General features: G+C 33.0%; 2 protein-coding genes across 2 annotated transcripts in view; one reads left to right on the top strand and one right to left on the bottom strand.

The window, feature by feature from the left end:
- Positions 1–19,598, top strand: part of LOC126733612 (orexin receptor type 2-like) — a 228,105-nt gene that overhangs the window by 26,132 nt on the left and 182,375 nt on the right. The window lies entirely within an intron of this gene.
- LOC126733614 (uncharacterized) lies at positions 220–861 on the bottom strand. Its single transcript, XM_050436982.1, has 2 exons — positions 546–861; positions 220–492 (listed from the first exon to the last, which is right to left on the bottom strand). The coding sequence occupies exons 1-2, from the start codon at positions 852–854 to the stop codon at positions 481–483; spliced, it is 321 nt and encodes a 106-aa protein (XP_050292939.1). The 5' UTR covers positions 855–861; the 3' UTR covers positions 220–480.

Genomic DNA, 19,598 nt, shown 5'->3' with positions numbered 1-19,598 from the left:
GAAAGTATTGGCGTCTAGCAAATATTTTTAGCCCATATTTATTGGGTTTGCTAGGTATATACTGCCTAAAGTTGCAACGCCCCCGAAATGCTTCTAGCTTCTCGTCTATTGTTAGCCATTCAAAAGGTGTATAGGCTGAATCAAAGTTACCAACAACTGTATCAAACACTGTCCGGATGGCGGCTAGTTTGTCAGTCTGTTTTCGTTCGTCTCTAGTTGCCAAATCATCAAAACGTAAATGATTCAGCAGAAATCGAAATCGACATTGGGACATCGTAAGTCGACAAAGCTCGACGCTAGTACCATTGTGTGTCCATATTTCCTCAATATTAAGTCGATTAGATTTCAATACCCCAGATAAATAAAGCAATCCAATCAGTGCTTGTATTTCTAATATGTCCGTGTCTTTTGCATCTCTTTCACGTTGGTAATTGCCTCTACTCATGGCAATATGTCTGTTTGTATTTTCGACTATCGAATTCAGTACTTCGTCTGTAAAAAAAAGCTTCCAAATGTCAATTTCTCTTTTTAGGTCTCCTTTTTACCCCTGGAAGATGCTTTATCAAGTTCTCCGCCCTGGTTTTCACATTTCTTTTCGTCATATGTTTGGCCCACTCAGTTCCATCTTTGCCAATAAACACAGGGTAATTTCCATTAGCGACTTCATCAGTGGCTTCCGTCTCCGAAGTTTCTTGTTCGGTATCACTATCCAAATCTTGCCTTTTTAAATTGTCTTCTTCTCCATCATCTTCTTGGTCCTCAAAATCACTCTTTGGCTCCTCATCATCTTCATCCAAACATTCTTGCATGAGCTTTTGCACACGAGCCTCCTCTCGACTCCAGGAGCACGCCATCTATAAAAGTGTACAAATAATAATAATCTATCTTAAATTTTAATAATAAAAGCTAACACTCACCATTGCACAACAAGTTTAACAAAAAAAAAAGGGAAAACAATATTTAAATTGAACGCTCGCGCGTGGACTCACAGTCCGCAGTGGCTATAATTTGGCAATAAACGCACGCACCAACGCACAAATGAGCACTGACTGTAGGAAAACCTGGGATAGAAAGATACTTAATATTACAGCGCTGCGAGTTGTCGATTGTCGAAATTAACGACAAAATAAAATAGTTGCGGAGTGAGAGTCCGCGCGCGAGCTCCGGAAAGTTAAAAAGCATACTTGGCAGACTTGCGTTCGCGCATTTTTCGAATCAACGAAGTAGGAAACACTTTTTTCCCTATTTCTTTTCTTTAAGGTGTTTAACATTTGGGACTTTTTACTCTCTATCTGTAGTAGAGACGATATATACATAACTCTTCTATTGTATTCACCTATTTCCCAATATTCTCTAAATAAATTTATTCTAACTTCGTCTGGTATATTTATGAAGCATTTTCTTCGACAATTTTGTTTCAAAGAACGGGATTTCCTTTCAACAACTTTTTTTCCACTTTTAGAGGTATACTCTTTTCCAGAGTTTTTTAACAATTTTCTTGTTTTTTTTCCAGCGTTTTCGTTGACTTTATTATTTGTACATCTTCGGCCTCGTTTAATTCACAGCTATTTTGATCAACTTGCTGTCTATTGTCTATTTTGACCAATATTTTTTTCATTTTTTTTGTTTTCAGCTTCGTTTCTCTGCTTTAACTTCTTACTACTCATGAAGTTTGTAGACGAACCTGATGCTTGATTTACTGTATTCGAGTCCTCGCTGTCGCTTTCTGAGTTTTGAATGTAGCGCGGGTCTTTAAGGCTATCATCTGGATCATATTGGTTTTCAGGTTTTAAACAGTTAAAACCTGAAAGAAAAAAATGCTATAGAATTAGAATAACCTATTTAAAAAGATATATTTAAAAAAAAATAATATAAATCTCTAAGCTTGTATACTTACCGGCTATTTCATAAATCGGGTTATTTTGTAGGCATTCGTTAGCTTTGCTATTTGTTTGAACTGGTGACAATTGAACTAAAAGTAAACGTAGAAATTAACTGTCAATTTAAATCCACTTCAGCTTAAAGCCTTACCATTTTGCAACTGGCAATATACTTTGGGGTAATCTGTTGGGAAATAGGAAACCGGTTTTTCATTGTACTCCTTAGCTTCGCTATTTGTTTGAAGTGGTGAAAATTCAACTAAAACCAGTAGCAATAATATTACCAATTAAATTATTACCACTCTATTTAAAAGGCTTACCATTGTGTAACTCAAAATATACTTTTGGACCTTTTGGGGAATGTAAAACTTGCTGCAAATTGGGAAAAAGCTGATCAGTGCTGATATATCCATAATTATTTATATATCTTGAGGTGCCTGTTTCATTTTCAACAACTTTATGAAATTCTAAAAACGAGATAAGTTTGTAAAAAAGTTCTTATACTTACAAAGGCTTTAAAAAGGTTCACAATTCAAATTAAGTTTACCTTGAGTACTTTCTTGGTCGAATAGCCTTTCAAGGCGCACATTGATTCTGCTATGGTTGTCATATTTTGTATTCTGCAAATGTAGGTCATTTTCTTTAAAAGATTCGTCGTTCCTAACATCTATATTAGTCGTCTTGCAAGCAATTGCAATCATCTGCTAAGTTCGACTTCTTCTCATTTTGCACATAAAATTCCAGAGGCGCACTGACAAAAAGCCATATCTCGAGCTAAATATATCTTTAACACTGCAATATGTAACTGACAAGAGGGAATTACCTTAACTTATGCCGTTTTGTCGGGTAGTAATATGAATAAAAATATATGCCGCTTTTAAGGTTTGGCAAATTAACTTAAAAATGTATATGTTGAGTTAAGACTTTATGCAACAAAAAAAAACGAATTATGCCCTTTTGCTACAAAATTTCTCGCTTATTAATAGGAATTAAATTAGGACCTTTTGTCAGTATGTTAAAGGCAACCTTCTGAATCCAAAAACGCACGGTAAGTTAAAAGGGCATAAGTCGTGTTATGCCCTTGTAACTTCTTGCCACAGAAATTAGGTGTCTTGTAAAGCTTTTGATATATAATACAGTTGGGAATGTAATATATTACTATGCTTATTATTCAAAGAATATGTGCTACGTAGGTTTTTAGATAATTGATACAGGGTCGACTTAATATTAGTTATGTTAAAAGGGACGTATGTTGTATGATAATAGCTTACAACTAGAGCGGGGGTTAGTGTTGTTATGTTGTTAGTATTATAAGAGATCAACAAATATATATTATGTAAGTGATATATGTTTATACTAAAAAGTTGTTTTCATTTTCAAAGAGTTTATTTTATTTTATATTGCATATATTGTTTCTTTTGATAATACTATAGAATTTTTAATTACTTTCAAAAATTAATATTTAAATTATAATTTAAATAATTTTAAAATCTGTTTAATTTTTCTTAGGAAACAGATACAAGTATATATATTAAATAAGGATAATTCATCCTCTATTGAATCTATGTGTTAATAAAATGAGGATATTATTAACCTAATAAGAATGCCTTTAGATGTATGATGAGAAAATAGCACAAACATTTTGACAACCTTTTCTAATCTGTTTAAAATTAGGGTTGTTCAGTGCTAACAAAATACTTTTAAACATTTTTAGATTAATTCTAATAAAATGTCTGTTATAATAAATTATTGTATATTATGTATATCATTTTAAGTAATTTTTTTTCAGGAAAATTAAATAATAAATGTATTAAAGAAAAACGTTGTTTTATTTCCATTTGTCCAATTGGTGATATGTCGTACACTATTGTTAGCACATATCGTAGATTATTGCAGTAAATTAACTTATTTAGATATGTAAAATAAAGCTGAAAAGTTTTATTTTTGTTCAAATCAATATCTATGCCTATAACACCTTATCAAAAAGGCCATTTTTTCTATGAGTAATCTTTTTGAGTAGGCGTTTGCTTTAGATATTACGATTAAATGATAAGATTGTCATATTAAATGAAATTTGATTTCCCGCCTTAATTTGGCCACGCCTTTCATCATTTTCATTGGTCTAATTAGGCACGTCAAACTGTCAAGTTAGTTACAACAGTTTCCGTTGCCAAGCGAAAGGACGCTAGCTGATTTGTCACAATAATTTCTATCAGTTTGTATGCAACCACCACTTCTCTATATATTTGTGTTCTATGGTCTTTAGTAGCTCCCATAGACATATAAATAAGGGCCTTATATATCATTTCCTATAATATCCTTATTTATATGTCTATGGTAGCTCCTCATCTCTCACACTATCAATGCGCTCGATCTCTGTATAAGAAATATTTCCCGGAATTTCTAAAAATAGTAAAAAGTTTAAATACTGGCTTTTTTACTAGCAGTTTTTCTCTGTACTCCAAGTGTTATTAAAGGTGGAAGTAATTTTAGTATTAGAAGTTTGCTGTACCCTTAAATGTAAATGTTGGGTAAATAAGTGTGAAGTATTATGCATTTGAAGTAGTGATGTGTAAAAAACGGATTCTTTTTTACAATATTAAAGGGATGTAAAGAAGTAACCCTTATGTGTGTTTTAATGTAACTTTTGCTTTTCCTGGGATAAAATTCAACCTATGGTTGTGGTCCTTCGAAGTCAATAGTAGAGTCAGTTACGCGGTTCTACGTAGTGTAACATTAAATGTTGCACTCCTCTTAGATGTTGGGGATTCAGGAAAACCCTACCCCTCCAATATCCTTGGCACGTTTTATAGTTTTATGATAAATTTTCCTATAAAGTGTCACATAATTATGGAAGAAGAAACTGTCTGAAAATTTCTATAAGTGTAAATTGATTTGTAAGCCTCTAGTAGACCAGGGTTTGTGATGTTTGATTTTGACAAGCCGAAGTGGAAAGGCAATGATTGCAATGATTTAAAGGCAGTCAAGTTCTCAAGTCAGTCAAGAAAATTCTGTATCGACATCATCAGAGAGGAAGTTCCAATGAGCTGTTTGACATAATTACTTGAAGCTTAAAAAGTATTTATCTCCAAAAATACGTATCTTATTTATTTTTTTAGATTTCATAAAAAATTTAGTTAGTACTGTTTCATGATCAGAATCACACCAGAATTAAAAATAGTGCAGTCAGCGAATTCCTGATTAAAAGATGACACTACATAGTCTATAGTAGTAGAACTAGTTTTCGTTACTCTAATAGGTAAGTTAATATGCCTATGACTATACCAAAAGAATGGAAAATAGACTGAAGAGACCAATATTGAGACTATTTACTGAGAACTGGAAGAATGAACCGAGTGCAATATGTTAAAGAAGGAAAAGGGATACAAGACATAGTAACAGAGCTATCTCTCCCTGAATGCAAAAATTGAATGTCCATTAACCCCTTGTTGCTAAAACTCCAAAAAGACGTACCATAACGTCGATAAGAGAACAGAACACTGAAATTGGAACGACTTCTCCCAGCTGATGTCTTGCTATTCTTACTGCAAAACATCGCGAGGATATTTTGATGTAAGATTTAGATTACGGTCTTCGATCCAAGGCAACCATTAATGGAAATACCAAGAAGCTTTTAGTTTTCGCTTTTTTGCAAGGAAACTCTTCACATGCTAAAGATGCTTCCTCTAAATATCATGCCCTGGACGTTACACTCAAATGCCATAATAATGGTCTTACCTACATTAAACACAAGCCTGTTTGAAACACATCCCATAATAAAATCTTAATATCTAATGTAATCAGAATCTTCATGTGTCCATAATATAATGAATCATCAGAAAACTGAACCACTTTGCAGTCTCAATGAGCCAAAATCATTTACATACAGGAAAAATAATAGTGGTCCTAATAATAAATCTAGCGTTACTTCATATTTAGGAGATCTAGAAGCATATAAACACCCAGATACTGTAACTTTATGAGTACGATTTGCTTTGATAATATTCCAGCCATTGCAATGCCCTTTAAACCATATTAATTGAGCTTAGACCACAGTAACCTCACAATCAAATAGTTTGGATAGATTACAAAACACTGCTGCCACCGACTCATTAGGATTCTAGGACAATATAGACACTATAAAATGATAGAAACAGCTTCATGAGTTTGAAATCTAAATTAGTTTACAGATAAAATGCTATTATACTGTAAAAATGAAAAAAATCTGCTTTTTGCAAGTTATTCAACTATCTTGGAGAGAGTAGGTAAATAAAATAGAAATTCGACGGAAATTACAAGCTCATTCAAATCCTCACCCTTATGAAAAATACCTGCATCTTTTAAACATGAAGGAAAAATACAGTTAGCCAAGAATTATTTATGGCAGAAACGAAGACACTCAATGCTGAGTCAGGCAAATAAAGTAGTAACTTTGAACATATTCCAGCTCCAGGTGACTTATGAGTTTTTAAGCTTTTAATTGCATCCTCAGCTTCTCTTAGATTAACAAGATGAAAGAAAAAAGAAGGTTGGACTGACACGTGCTGAATATAATGCAAGGGACCAATATTACTTAAGCAAAAAATTAGAGGCATTACAATATTAATTGTATAAAACATTTGTTCATCGATTGATAAAAACCGCTGCAATAGACCTTAAAACACATGCAATTAATCTTTATACAACACCCTTGAAATCCCTTAAGGGTAATATAGGGATTTGTCTGGAGAAAACCCGACTCGATTTAATTATTGAGATCATTCGAACCTCGAGCCTTCGTTCTCACACAAATCCGTCTTAAACCCGTAGTAGAAAACTTCTCGTAGAAAGCTTCTCGTATAAAGTAAGTTTTGCAGATAAACATAAGTAAACAGCTCCCTAGTCTAATGAGAATTCCAGACTTGATTTCATTTTATCGTCGCTTAAGATACAGGGTTTTGAACTTAAGCCGGAAGTTTTATTATGTTTAATTGTAACAGCAGCCAATAAATACCTGTTGTTTTCGTATTTTATGGCTTCTGGCGGCATCCTTTAATGTTAAACTAAAGGTTTCAATGAACGATTCTTTGAAGTAGTCTTCTTTTTCTCCTTTATAACTTAACATGCTCCTTAAAAATTAAAACAGTTGGCATCACTGACGCATTACAATGACAGATGTCATGTCAGAAAATAATATAGCATTCAATCGTGCAAATGAAAATAGATTTTTCATTTGTATATAAAAAAATATTCAAAAATGAAAATTCATTAATTCTTTCTGGTATAAAATGGAAAAAGTCGAACAAGACAAGGTTATTTGCTTTACTCGAAACTATTTGTAAATTAAAATGTCCCTAAAAAAATTCCTACTGTTGGAACCATTGACGATGACATCATTGATAATGGCAGAAAAAATCTAACCGAAACTCGTAAAACTTCTCTTAAAACTTCCTATACAGGGTGTTCATTTGAAAACTTCCCACCACGGATTTATCGAAAACCACTGTTTAAAAAAAAAGACGCCGAAATACGTCAAAAGGTTTGTCAAGGGGGACAACTTTCTAACCTAAAATTACTTCACCCCCTTTCACCCTCTGCCCCCCAGGGTCATCCCCTTAAAAATTTTAAATGGCAAAGGGTATCGAGTAATAGCTTGTTTAAAAGGTCTTTCAAAGTCTTTTATTTTGACGTTTGATTTTTTTAAATCGGTCGATTCGTTTTCGAGAAAATTAGAAAAATCTTTGTTTATCTTAATTTGTTTAGATAGAAAATAAAAACATGAAAATATCAGTTTTTATTTCAATAAGTGTTCAAAATGTTGCTCGTTTTTGGCCAAACAATGATATAGGCGATGTTCAAATTCCTGACGGACATTCTTAAAGCATGTTGTGGGATATCATGGCAGCTGTCGATGATGCGTTGACGAAGTTCATCCACACTTTCAGGTTGGGGAGTAAACACAATAGATTTCAAATGATCCTATAGAAAAAAGTCTAACGGTGTTATATCAGAAGATCTAGCAGGCCATTCTATAGGCCCCCTTCGCCCTATCCATTTATCTGGAAACTCGTCGTCTGAAATATATTTCCGGCAAGACGGCGCTCCTCCTCACTATGTTCTTCTCGTTCGGCAATGGCGAGACGACCACAACTTTAGTCAGGAACAAAAATGAAATTGAGCATGGTTCCTTGCCTGAATGTAGAATGGAAGCTAAAAATCTGCGCGTTTATTTGGATGCAGAATTATTCTGGGAGTAACACCTTGTAAGTGTCTTAAAGAAGCTGTTCTTATTCAGACATCTGGTCCAGGTGACTTCAAGAGATACACTTCTAACGGAATATCACAGCAACTTCCATTCTATTTTAACATATGCTATTCTTGACTAGAGTTATTATTGTCGTATTGAGAAGGCATTTGAGCAACAAAGTAAATGCATTCATATAATCTCCGGTCTATAGAGAGAACTGTCGTAATTCATTTTTAATTCTTAACATTTTAACCTTAACCTCTGTGTATATTATGCAGTGTTTGTTGCACGTTGCACAAAATCTTAATCTATACAACTCACACAAAGAATTGCACACCTGCACCACAAGAAACAACAGTAATCTTGTACCTGACTTTGGTCATCTGGAAAGATCCAATGTTTAACTGAATTTGACTTGTATAAGTACTGAATTTGTATATATTGTATCAATAAATTAACTCTCTATCTATATATGTATGTACCTGTGTTGTGGCTATTCCTGATTTGGAAACTTCTCCTATATTGGTTCACTTTTGGTGCTCCTTTTTCCCAACCTCCAAGGGTTGTTTTATCTCGCCAGTGAATGAGTTCCTGTATTCACATGATATTTGATACAGTTCTTGCTGTCCACTAGGCTTTCTGGTTCAATCTTTGAGACTAAACCTCGTATGGTTGTATTTAACGTAAAGGCAGTTTTTACATTGAACTTCCTAGCGATTTTCCTGATTTTTTCTGAAGTCATGTACGGGATCATTAAAAGTCTTGAGGATTCCTCTGTCCCTTGTGGTTCCCTTCTTTTTGTTACCGCTGCTTTCTTGATTGTTGTTTTGATCAACTTTAGTAAGTACCCATTTTGTTGATGGTCCTTGGTGATATTTTTTTCATCTTAAGGTAGTCACAAATTATGCTTGCCCTTTAATATAGTAAATTGATGATTCCCACCTTTGTTGACGCCGGATGATTTGAGTTTTAGTGCAAATACTGGGTAGTATGTGTGGGTTTCCGGTAGACTGAGGTTTTAAGGCACCCGTTATCGTTTCTCACAAGAATGTCTAAAAAGGGTATGGTTGACTCAGGTAAGCTCAATCGTTAACTTGATGCTTGGTTTAATGTTGCTGAGGTGTTCCAGAAAGTTTGTGAGCTCTACATCGATTTTGTCCCAGATGATGAATGTGTCATCTACGTATCCAAGCGACATCTTGGGTTTAAAATGTGCTGTTCTAATATCGTGCTCTTCAAACCACTCCATGTAAATGTGGGCTACGAGTGGAAATAGTGGGGATCCCATTGGAAATCCTTCGTCCTGCACGTAAAACCTATTTTTTACTTAAAAATAGGAATTACAAAGACAAACTTCCAAAAACTCAAGAACTGCTCATCTAGTTATACTCGTAATGGAATACAAGCTGAAATCATAAATAAAAATTCAAACTGTACATGATTAATATCCATTAATACACATTGTTGAGTTCAATAAATAAGCACACTTGAATCAAGTATGGTTATTTAAAATGTGTTTTGGGAAATCAGTTCAGGTCAATGGATTTGAGAATAAAATAAAGGAGGTACAATTTACTATATATTTAGAAGTAATTATCTATCAGAACCTCCAATGAAAACAACATGTGTTAAGATACAAATTAATTGCATAAACTTTTCATACATTTTCTTATCATAATATGTTTCAATACAATAACGTACCAAATAACAGAAACACATTTTTAGATTTAGTATTTTCTGATTTGCATAATGTTAATATTTCAGCTGCTGTTGACTGCATTTTTAGTAATAGTTTGCACCACGTTTCTTATCATATTAATATTGAAACTGACTCATCTTCATTAATGCTTGATGAATTTTATTTCGATTTTCGGAATGCCAACTTTGGGGCTATTAACTTTCATTTGGGGGCTATTGATTGGAGTATGAATTTTGATGGGTTGAATGGTGATGGTGCTGCGGGTAAGCTAAATGATATTTTACAGGATTGCCTTGATTTGTATGTTCCTAAAAAAAGACTAAGGTCTTCATCTTTTCCTAAATGGTTTAGTCCTTTACTTAAAGACTTAATTTGTAAAAAGAAGGCTGCACACAGAAAATATCCATCTACTCCCTCACCTAACTCTTATGCTCGTTTTTCGACCCTTAGATCTCGATGTAAAGTAGAACACGATCGTTGCTTTAATGAATATATTGGTAAAGTGGAGAGGTCAGTGGTGGATGATAGTCGTTACTTTTGGAGGTTTGTCAATGACAAAAGAAAGAGCAATGCATTTCCAAATTCGATGTTTTTGGGCCGGGAAATGGCAGAGTCTAGGGAAGCAATTACTGATTTGTTTGCAAAGTTTTTTGCTACAGTTTACGACAACTCTACTTATCCCATTCCTGATTCTCTTGAATTTGGTTCCCAGAATATTATTGTTCGACGCTTCACTCTCTTGGAGGTATTTTCTAAGATCCAGAAATTACCTAACAAGTTTATCTGTGGGCCAGGTAATATACCTAATGTCTTTTTAAAGAACTGTATTTACAGGACTCTACCTTCCCAGAAGCTTGGAAGCACAGTTTCATCATGCCGATATTTAAGGCTGGCAATAGGGAGGATATTGCCAATTATCGTGGAGTATGTATTCAAAACTCATTGGCCAAATTGTTTGATAGTTTGGTTTGCGGTCAGCTAACATGGCAATGCAAAGGAATCATTAGTGAAAAACAGTCAGGATTCTCTTCTGGGAAATCCACAACCAGCAGTTTGGTTCAATACGAGTGGCAATACGGCTTTGGAGGGGGGGATTCAGACTGATGCGGTCTATACCGACTTTTCCAAGGCCTTCGACAGGGTGAAATTTGGTCTCTTGCTGGCCAAGTTGGAGAGTGCTGGTTTTCATGACTCCCTCTTAAAATGGGTAAAGAGTTTTCTGATAGGAAGAACTCAGAGTGTGAAGGTATATGGCTGTACTTCTGCACCTACTAATGTAGTCTCAGGGGTTCCTCAGGGATCTCACTGTGCCCCTCTGCTCTTCAATCTATTTGTGAATGATATTGTTAATGTGATCAATCATAGTTCTGTAAGTATGTTTGCGGATGACCTGAAGCTCTACATGCAGATTGAGCAGGTGAATGATATAGCCAAACTTCAGGAAGACCTTGATGCTTTGTGTGAGTGGTCAGTGATAAACGGATTGAGGCTCAATATTTCCAAGTGTTGCTACATATCATTTCATAGAGGTTCGAAGAGATTCAATTCTACATATAGTATCCTTGGTAAGTCCTTGCAGTATCTGAATGTAGTCAAGGATTTGGGCGTGTGGTTTGATGAGCATCTGAGATTTGTTCATCACATCTCTAAAATAACTTTAAAGGGACTAAGAGTGTTGGGTGCTGTAAACAGGTATAGTTCACATCTCTCGCTGCAAGCCTATAGACTGCTTTATGTCTTACTGGTTAGATCTTATCTTGAATTATCTTCAGTAGTGTTGTCTCCTCTATATTAGAATTCAATAGATATGATTGAAAGAGTACAAGATGGATTTTTACGGTGTGCTGCATTTAGAATGGGCATTAGCTTTGACGAGTACCATCGTGAGGACATGAGAGCAAGACTTAACCTGGATACCTTGGCCAAAAAACGTGTGAACGCTGATCTTTGTTTTGTCTTTAAGCTGGTTAATGGAATGATTAATGCTCCTGACCTTCTTTCTAAAGTGTGTCTCAATGTTCCAAATAGAACTCTACGCAATCTTGACCTTTATCATGTTCCTATGCACAGAACTGAATATGGCCGTCATTCTCCTATCGATAGATCTCTGAGTGTCTTAAACGCTTATAACATTCATGTATGTAGTAGTTCACTGTCCGTTTTTAAGAATAGCCTGAGCAGACTATGGCTGTAATGGTGTCACCTCAGTTTTTAGATATATATATATATTTATTTACACTGCATCAACTCACTAGGTTAAGTTATCTATTATGTAATAATCTATTTTGTACATTTATTTTGTAAAATGGGGATTCCCGTAGATTTAATAAAATAAAATTAAATAAAATTTGGAAATTTTATATGATTAGAGAAATTCTAAATGAACAACTTTTGATATTATATACAAGCTGTTGTGGAGACTATACTATATTTCTAGAAAGTATAAATTGTTTCCAACATGCCTACTTTATAGTAACGGAATATGCTTTGTCAATATTTTAAACTAAAAGGACTTTGGCTACATGCTTACTCAATTTTCCATGGGAAGAACACACTCGTTACATGACTTGTTAATATGTTGAACTGAACACACGTTGGTTACATACTGTTCCGTCAAAGCGGAATGGTTATTTATTATATATATATATATATTTTTTTTCTTTATTGGGTCTTGTGTTTAAATATAATTAACATGAGCTTTATTGGTTTTAAATTCTAATCTTATTCTAATTACTTTCGCGGCCTTTTATCGCGTCATAGTGAGACAGCCTTATTTTTTGACCGAGAAGAGTCGCACGCATCACCAAGTAGTACTGCATCGAATTTTGATGCAGTCGGAAGGAGCGCAAAAACCTTGAACCAAATAGGTTGATCTCATATACAAACATATTTTTTCGCGAGTGAATTCCAAAGACATAACCACAATAACCCTCCGGAGGTGAACCTGTGGGACAAGCAGTTTGAATTGGATAGAAAAAGAAGCGACAGCAAGGTAGGCCACCACTTTAATAGGGTTGTCTTAACCGTCGTAATATTTTATTCCACCTGTAAAAATACAGTCCACTATTCTAATTTACCCCCCACTTAGTATTTTGCTTACTTTGGTATGTAGCTACATACAGAAATTAGGATTTCTAGTAATATACCTAATATATTTACAATAGTTAACATTTTTGTAAAATATAAACATATCTGTAACAATTCAATTTTGGTAATATATGAGACTATAAATTAAAGCTCTTCTCTTCTCTATTTTTTTATACGGTGCTGAAACTTGGACTCTTTGTCCTTTTAAACGTCAGAATTGACTCCTATGAAATGTGGTGTTGGAGGTAAATGCTGCGAATATTCTGGACAACTCATCAAAATGTTTTTATTTTAAGTGAATTGAAAATATAGACTAATTATAACTGGGAATGTTCTGAGGGTAACAGACTATAAGATTACCGACTATGTAGTACAACAACATACGGCCTATGGGAAGAAATCATGATCCTTAGCAATGATAAGTGACTCGTCGAAGGAAAACTTGTACCAATATTCACAAATTAAATCTCACTAACATTCTCTGCAATTCAGCGTCTCAACAAGACCGATCTGTGCTTTATTTTCTCTTTCTCCTTCTGTGAAATAAATTTTCCTTTAAAAAAATTCAGTACGAGTGGCAATCCAAAGATTGGCACTCGACAGACCAATGCAAAAAAAATCCAACCCATAATCATACCAATAAAAACTCTCTATACAAGCGAATAGTCGCAAATGAAATCTCGTTAAGCCCCCTTTGGATTAAATTCCGAGGAAGGCCCTCCCCCCAAACATGTTGGTAAACACAGTTAGAGATTTAATTAAACATAGTCTGATTAGAAAATGTTCTCGTTTTGAGGCACAAAAGTAATTAAATAGAGAGAAACTTTTAATTATTTTGACAAACATGCTTTTGGTACGAAGCTTATACTGGCGAATCCCTGAATGCAGAGTAAACACCATTCGCAGTCATAAACGGGAAGGAAGTGTACAAACATTTTATGGAAATGATAAGTTTATGCTCGGCTGAGAAGGCGTATTTGCGTTTGCTCCAGTGAGTTTCGGCGAGAAGCTTCATGTGAGGGTTTTACTTATGTAAAATTATTTCTTACATATTCGAATTAATTCATTTGTGATGAATATCAAGTTTGAGTGATTCAAATTTAAGCTTTCTACATCTAGAGCCACGGGCTAAATCGAAAGATCGTGTCTTGTTGACGATCGCTCAGGCTTCAATTAGAAATGGGCTCAAAGAAGAAGAAATCTTGAAATCATCCATGGTGACTTTAAAAAGGAAAAATTGTATGGATTATATGGTATTAAATACGGTGATATTTTATATGCAGGTTAAAAATCGGGTATTGTAACTAGCATAAGCAATAATTCTAGCATCTTCTTATATTCACTAGCCTTGTCCTTGAACATTGAAACCTTGAACATTGAAAGGCCATAATTATTAGCATTGCCGTGGAACTATGGGCAGTTTGTTTGCTCGCAACATCTCTGATGCAATGATGCCAAATGCTTATGTAGAAATGACAAAAAAAATTTGTCACTTATTTTGACAGGCACAAAACAATACTATTCCTCTTTAATAAAATATGAAGCATTTTGTTTTCATAAAATATGATAAGATACTTTATAAAGAAGTCAACATTCAATTAAATGAATGTAGATAACGTATATTAGAGAAAACAGCAACGCCGCTTGATCGCATTGTTGATTCCATCAACACACGTAATCTTTAGCAGTGACGTCGTCAAAAAATATTTACATGATAAATATTATATAGATATAGATATACATATAGATTATGCGTTAAATTATAAACAATATTACCGTTTATGAACTTTTTATGCGTTTTTTGAACGTACTTCATTAGAGTAAAGGTACTTATCTAATAAAAAGCATTTTTATGGAAATTAAATATTTTATAATTAGGTCTTTATTATTCTACGTTTATGACGACGGTTGTCCCTTGATATAATGTTATGACAATATCGGTATTTACTTGTGAAAAGGTCGGCCTAAATCGCCTTTTTCCCATGGTGCGGCACAAGTTTTTAGTATCGTAACAGTTCACAAAAACACTGAAATGACTCAATCTTTTTCCTTTTTCTAACCAAAAACTAATTAAAAAACACAGAACTTAACAAATGCCGAATGTAAACACAAAGCCGTTTATTAGGATGATATTTTGCAAGTTGCCATTTTAAATTTTTTAAAAGCGTTTTTAGGAATTAGACTGTTAATAATATGCTTTTGACTTGAAGATGTTATTTTCGTGCTTAGAATAACATATATCTATTTCTACTTATTATTTTTAGTCCAAAATCTAACATCAATAAGTTAAAGCAACATTATTATATGTATTGATATATAGCTGAAAATTTTCTCTTTTGAAAATGCGTGAAACTTGACAACGGAGAATCGATGAATATGTTTGTAAACAAAACACCCCTCTTGCCCCTGTTGAACTCAAACAAAGTTGTTGTTTACTAATTCTAGTTTGAAAAACTTAGAATTTGAAACTTAGAAAATCTATTGCAACACACATAAAAACATTTCTTTAATTTAAATGCGTTTACTTTGGTTTAAAGTAATCTTGACTTTGATATGATTCTAAGAAATAGTTCTTTATATTAAGTTTCGTGTTTCTTAAACCTTATAGACATGGTTTAAGTAATTCTTTTTTTGACAGAAAGAAAAGTAAGGTGTTATTCCAAAATACCCACGTAATTATTAAGAGAGAGTTTTTGATCATATCAAATACCCAAAGGTATTATTATAAAAACTATATTCATTTGATTAAGACATTTACGTTTTTCATTTTAGATATCGATGGCTTATTACAAATTATCGTATTCTTAAGGTTATTTTGAATTGATCTTGTATCAGTACCCGTAAAACTTAACTTTATTTCACAAGACATTAGATATAATGTACTTGCGTCCTTGAGTAAATTCTCATATTTTTTAAATTAAGAGCGGTATTTACTAGTCTGAGGAGCATATTGTTCTTAAATAAAAGTAAAAAATATTTTAATTTAATTTACAGGTTATTTAATTTGTGATCCGAATGTTTTTGATATTTAGAAAATTTGTGATTAAATTTCGGTTTAACAGAGTAATTCCTTATATTTAGACAGCTCAATAGCGATATTATACGACGTGACAAAGTCCCTAGTATATCATCGTTATTAAACCAGAATTTAAATATAAGGAATAACCCTGTATTTAATAATAAACAAAATGGTGACAAAACACAAACCAATATATTAAAAAAAGTTTGCTTATACATCAGCGAAAACTGTGTCAATCCACAGTTTATTTCAGTTTACAGCACTTTCTCACATAATTAAAAAATCAAAAAGTGACATGTGTTTGGCAATTTATTTTAAAAAATGTAAAAATAAATGCCTACTCAAAAGGCTGAAGTCTCGTTTTTGCTGGAACGCCCTATATGTACTTGCGATCATAATCTTTATTCTTGATTACCTTTAATAATGTGTTAACCCTATATGGTAAAATCTATATAGGTAATAAAATGATTTGGGCCATAAAAACTAGGCTTAACATCGCGGGGGCGCGCCAAATCAACGATATCTATGGGGAGAAAAGGCACAGGACGCCGCACCAGATTTGAGCCGGCCATTATAGTCTAAATGTAGTAAAATTATTATTTTAATCGTTGCTTATACTTACCTATGAACTTGACTATGATGTCCTCATCCATTCCCCATTGTAGTAAAAGATTTTGCATATCTTCCATTGTTGACTGAGAATAATCAGACTCAGAGGAAAAAACCTAAACACAAAGAAACTACTACCGCACACTATAAAACAGTCTGAAACACTAAAATAAATAGGAGAGGACAGCAGCAGCCAGCAGACGCGTAAATGAGTCGTAACAGGAAAAAAAAAGTACCTTGTCTCTTATTTTAAATACTTGCCCTCTCGGGTTAATATTCCCGCGTTCTTAATTTAATAACTCCATATTGTTGAAAATGCAAGTATCTTGTCTCTTATTCTAAAGACTTGGTCTCTCGGGCTAACGTTCTAGCATTCTTAATTTAATTATTTCACAGATTCGGAAATTAATAACTTCATATTATTAGAGTAAACTTACGTTTTTTTTGAATTAAAGATATTTCTTTTTTTTTAAACATATTTTAAAGAAATAAATCTATCGAAATAATGAAATATAAGAATTTGTTATGAGGAAAGTTATTTATGTCAAATATCCATTTCGTTAAATTAAAATCGACTATTTAAGAGAACGTTTTATCTTGCTTCAAGGAATCGTTTTTATGTGTGAAACCATAGATTGGTTTATTAATACAGCAAGAGGTTAAAGTATTATATTTTTTACCGCCTGTGTTAATACCATTTGGATCTTTGCGGCTGCTATTTTTTATATCTTAGATAGCTATATCAACGTCACAACGTCACTAAGCCCAACCTACTTAAACTTAAAAGATGGTATGTTTTTCATTGAGTTAGAATTAAGGTAGTCTATAAATGTCTATTGAGAATTTTCAAGATTATTTATAACATTTTCAGCGGTGGAACAAAAATGGTTATTAAAACCATTTGCATCAAGTTTTGAATTTGGGTTAAATGTATCATTGTTTGTTTTTTTATTGAAAAACTTCGACATAGCTTGTCGAGGGTTACTAGATTTTTTTATAAATTCAGTCATTTGCTTTGATTTTTGCAGATCTAATACATTTTCTGTATTTTTTTATATTCTTTTACGGTACTCTTTGGCAAAGCACTAGGATCTCTTTTATTTAAATTTATCAAAAAATGAAGTCTGTTACGCATATCTTAAATATTTCATTCAAAATTCATCATTAAACCAGCTTACTTAACTTATTGGAAATATATTTATTAAATCATTTTGATATAACGTATATTAGAGAAAAAGGCAACAGCATCGCAACGCCGCTCGATCGCATTGTTGATTCCACCGACATAAGTAGTCTTTACCAGTGACGTCGTGAAACAAAATTTACATGATAAATATTTATTATTAAATAATTATGCTTTAAATTATAAACAATATTAGTCGTAAAACTATAAGTATAAACTATAAATTATAAACAGTCGTTATTATATAGTATTAGTCGTTAATCAGGTTCCTTTTTCGATTAGGACCTAGGCCTTGTCATTTCTCCGTTCGATAATAGTGTTAATTTTCTTTTGATGATTTTGTTAGTAATTAATTTTATATTTTTAGAATTAGGCCGAACTAAAATGGTTTGTGCCCTTATTGGGCCTCTCATTTTTATTGTTGCAAGTTGATCTGATATTGTAATTTATTTAGTCAATGTCGCAATCAAACAAGATATGGGTAAGTTCCTGGTTGAACACAAATGCGATTTGGGCTGCCACTAATTCCTATTTTATTCCAGTGTAGTGACGTTAGGCAATGATTCGATCTCTGATTCTCTCGATTGTAATTAAACTTGCGACTAACTAAACATCTTTCGTTGTAAAACAGTCCAAAGCGACTTACGACTAAAATATCACTCTGCATTTATTGCTTTTAGCGACCGTAAAATTTACGTTTTTACGTTCTATATTAAAATAAAGCCTAAATCTTATGTGCTCGTTTATTTGGTGTGTTAATACTCAAAAACAATAATTAGTGCTTGTCTAATTCACAAAAAATAGAATAAATAAAAGAAAAATAGTGTATAGTGTAATAAATGTTTAATTATTGGTTCTTAAAAAAAATATGCAAATTGTTCTCCTATTGTTTCATGAGAAATACAAAAACATGCATAGACCACATCTTTTTCAAAACTACCGCCAACGATATACTTGTCAGTTCTTATATTATAATTAGTGGTTTGATGGACAATTTTCCAACACTATTGAGTATGCAGTTTTTAAACAAAAGTAATGACCCGGAGAGGGTATAAATTAATAATAAAAAAATTGTTAACTTTCAAAAATAGCAGACAGTCTAATAAATTTTGATTGGGGCGATATATTGCAATGTAACGACCCAAATATTTGCATGAATAATTTTGCTAAAACCATGAGAGTTATAATTGAGAATTGTACCACCTTTGAAAGTATAAAATACGCTCGTAAAAAAAAGGATGGATTACCTCTGAAATCATCAATTCCATTAAAAATCGCGATAAACTAGGGAGGCTGATCCTGAAACATCCTTTAAATTTCCAAACACAAAAAACTTACAGACTCTACAGAAATGTTCTCACTAAATTAATTAAAAGAGCTAAATATTTATTTTTTAAAAACAAATTAAAAACAAACATAAACGATACAAAAAAAAATGGGAAACCATCAAGGAAGTAACCAACGAAACCGTAAATAAAAATGTAATTATAAACTCTATAATTAAAAATAGTAAGGAAGTAACTGAAAAACACAAAATATCTCGAAAATTTCTGAACTATTACTGTAATATCGGGAAAAATCTTAGTGAAAAAATACCTAAAAATAAATATGTGTTTAGTAAGCCTACTCCTTGTCCAGCGAGTTTCTCGGAAATCACGGTAAATGAATTGATAATGCAAATAAATTCTCTTAAAAGCAAGGTTTCATGTACAAACGATGGTATTTCTGCATTGATAATTAAAGACAATCATATAGCGTTAATGAAGCCCTTACTACACATTATAAATCTAGTACCAAAATCAGGCATTTACTCAAATATTCTGAAAAACTCCCATATTTAAGTCTGGTGACAGCCAGTGCAGTGCAGAAGATGCAATTCAACAATAAACAGAGCG

The sequence above is a fragment of the Anthonomus grandis genome, chromosome 2 (genome assembly GCF_022605725.1).
Source record: "Anthonomus grandis grandis chromosome 2, icAntGran1.3, whole genome shotgun sequence".
In the NCBI taxonomy this organism is placed as follows: Eukaryota; Metazoa; Arthropoda; class Insecta; order Coleoptera; family Curculionidae; genus Anthonomus; species Anthonomus grandis.
This window is presented reverse-complemented; position numbering and strand designations above follow the sequence as displayed.

Excerpts from the sequence above, each read along its gene's own strand:
- LOC126733614 (XM_050436982.1), bottom strand. The coding sequence starts at position 854 with ATGGCGTGCTCCTGGAGTCGAGAGGAGGCTCGTGTGCAAAAGCTCATG.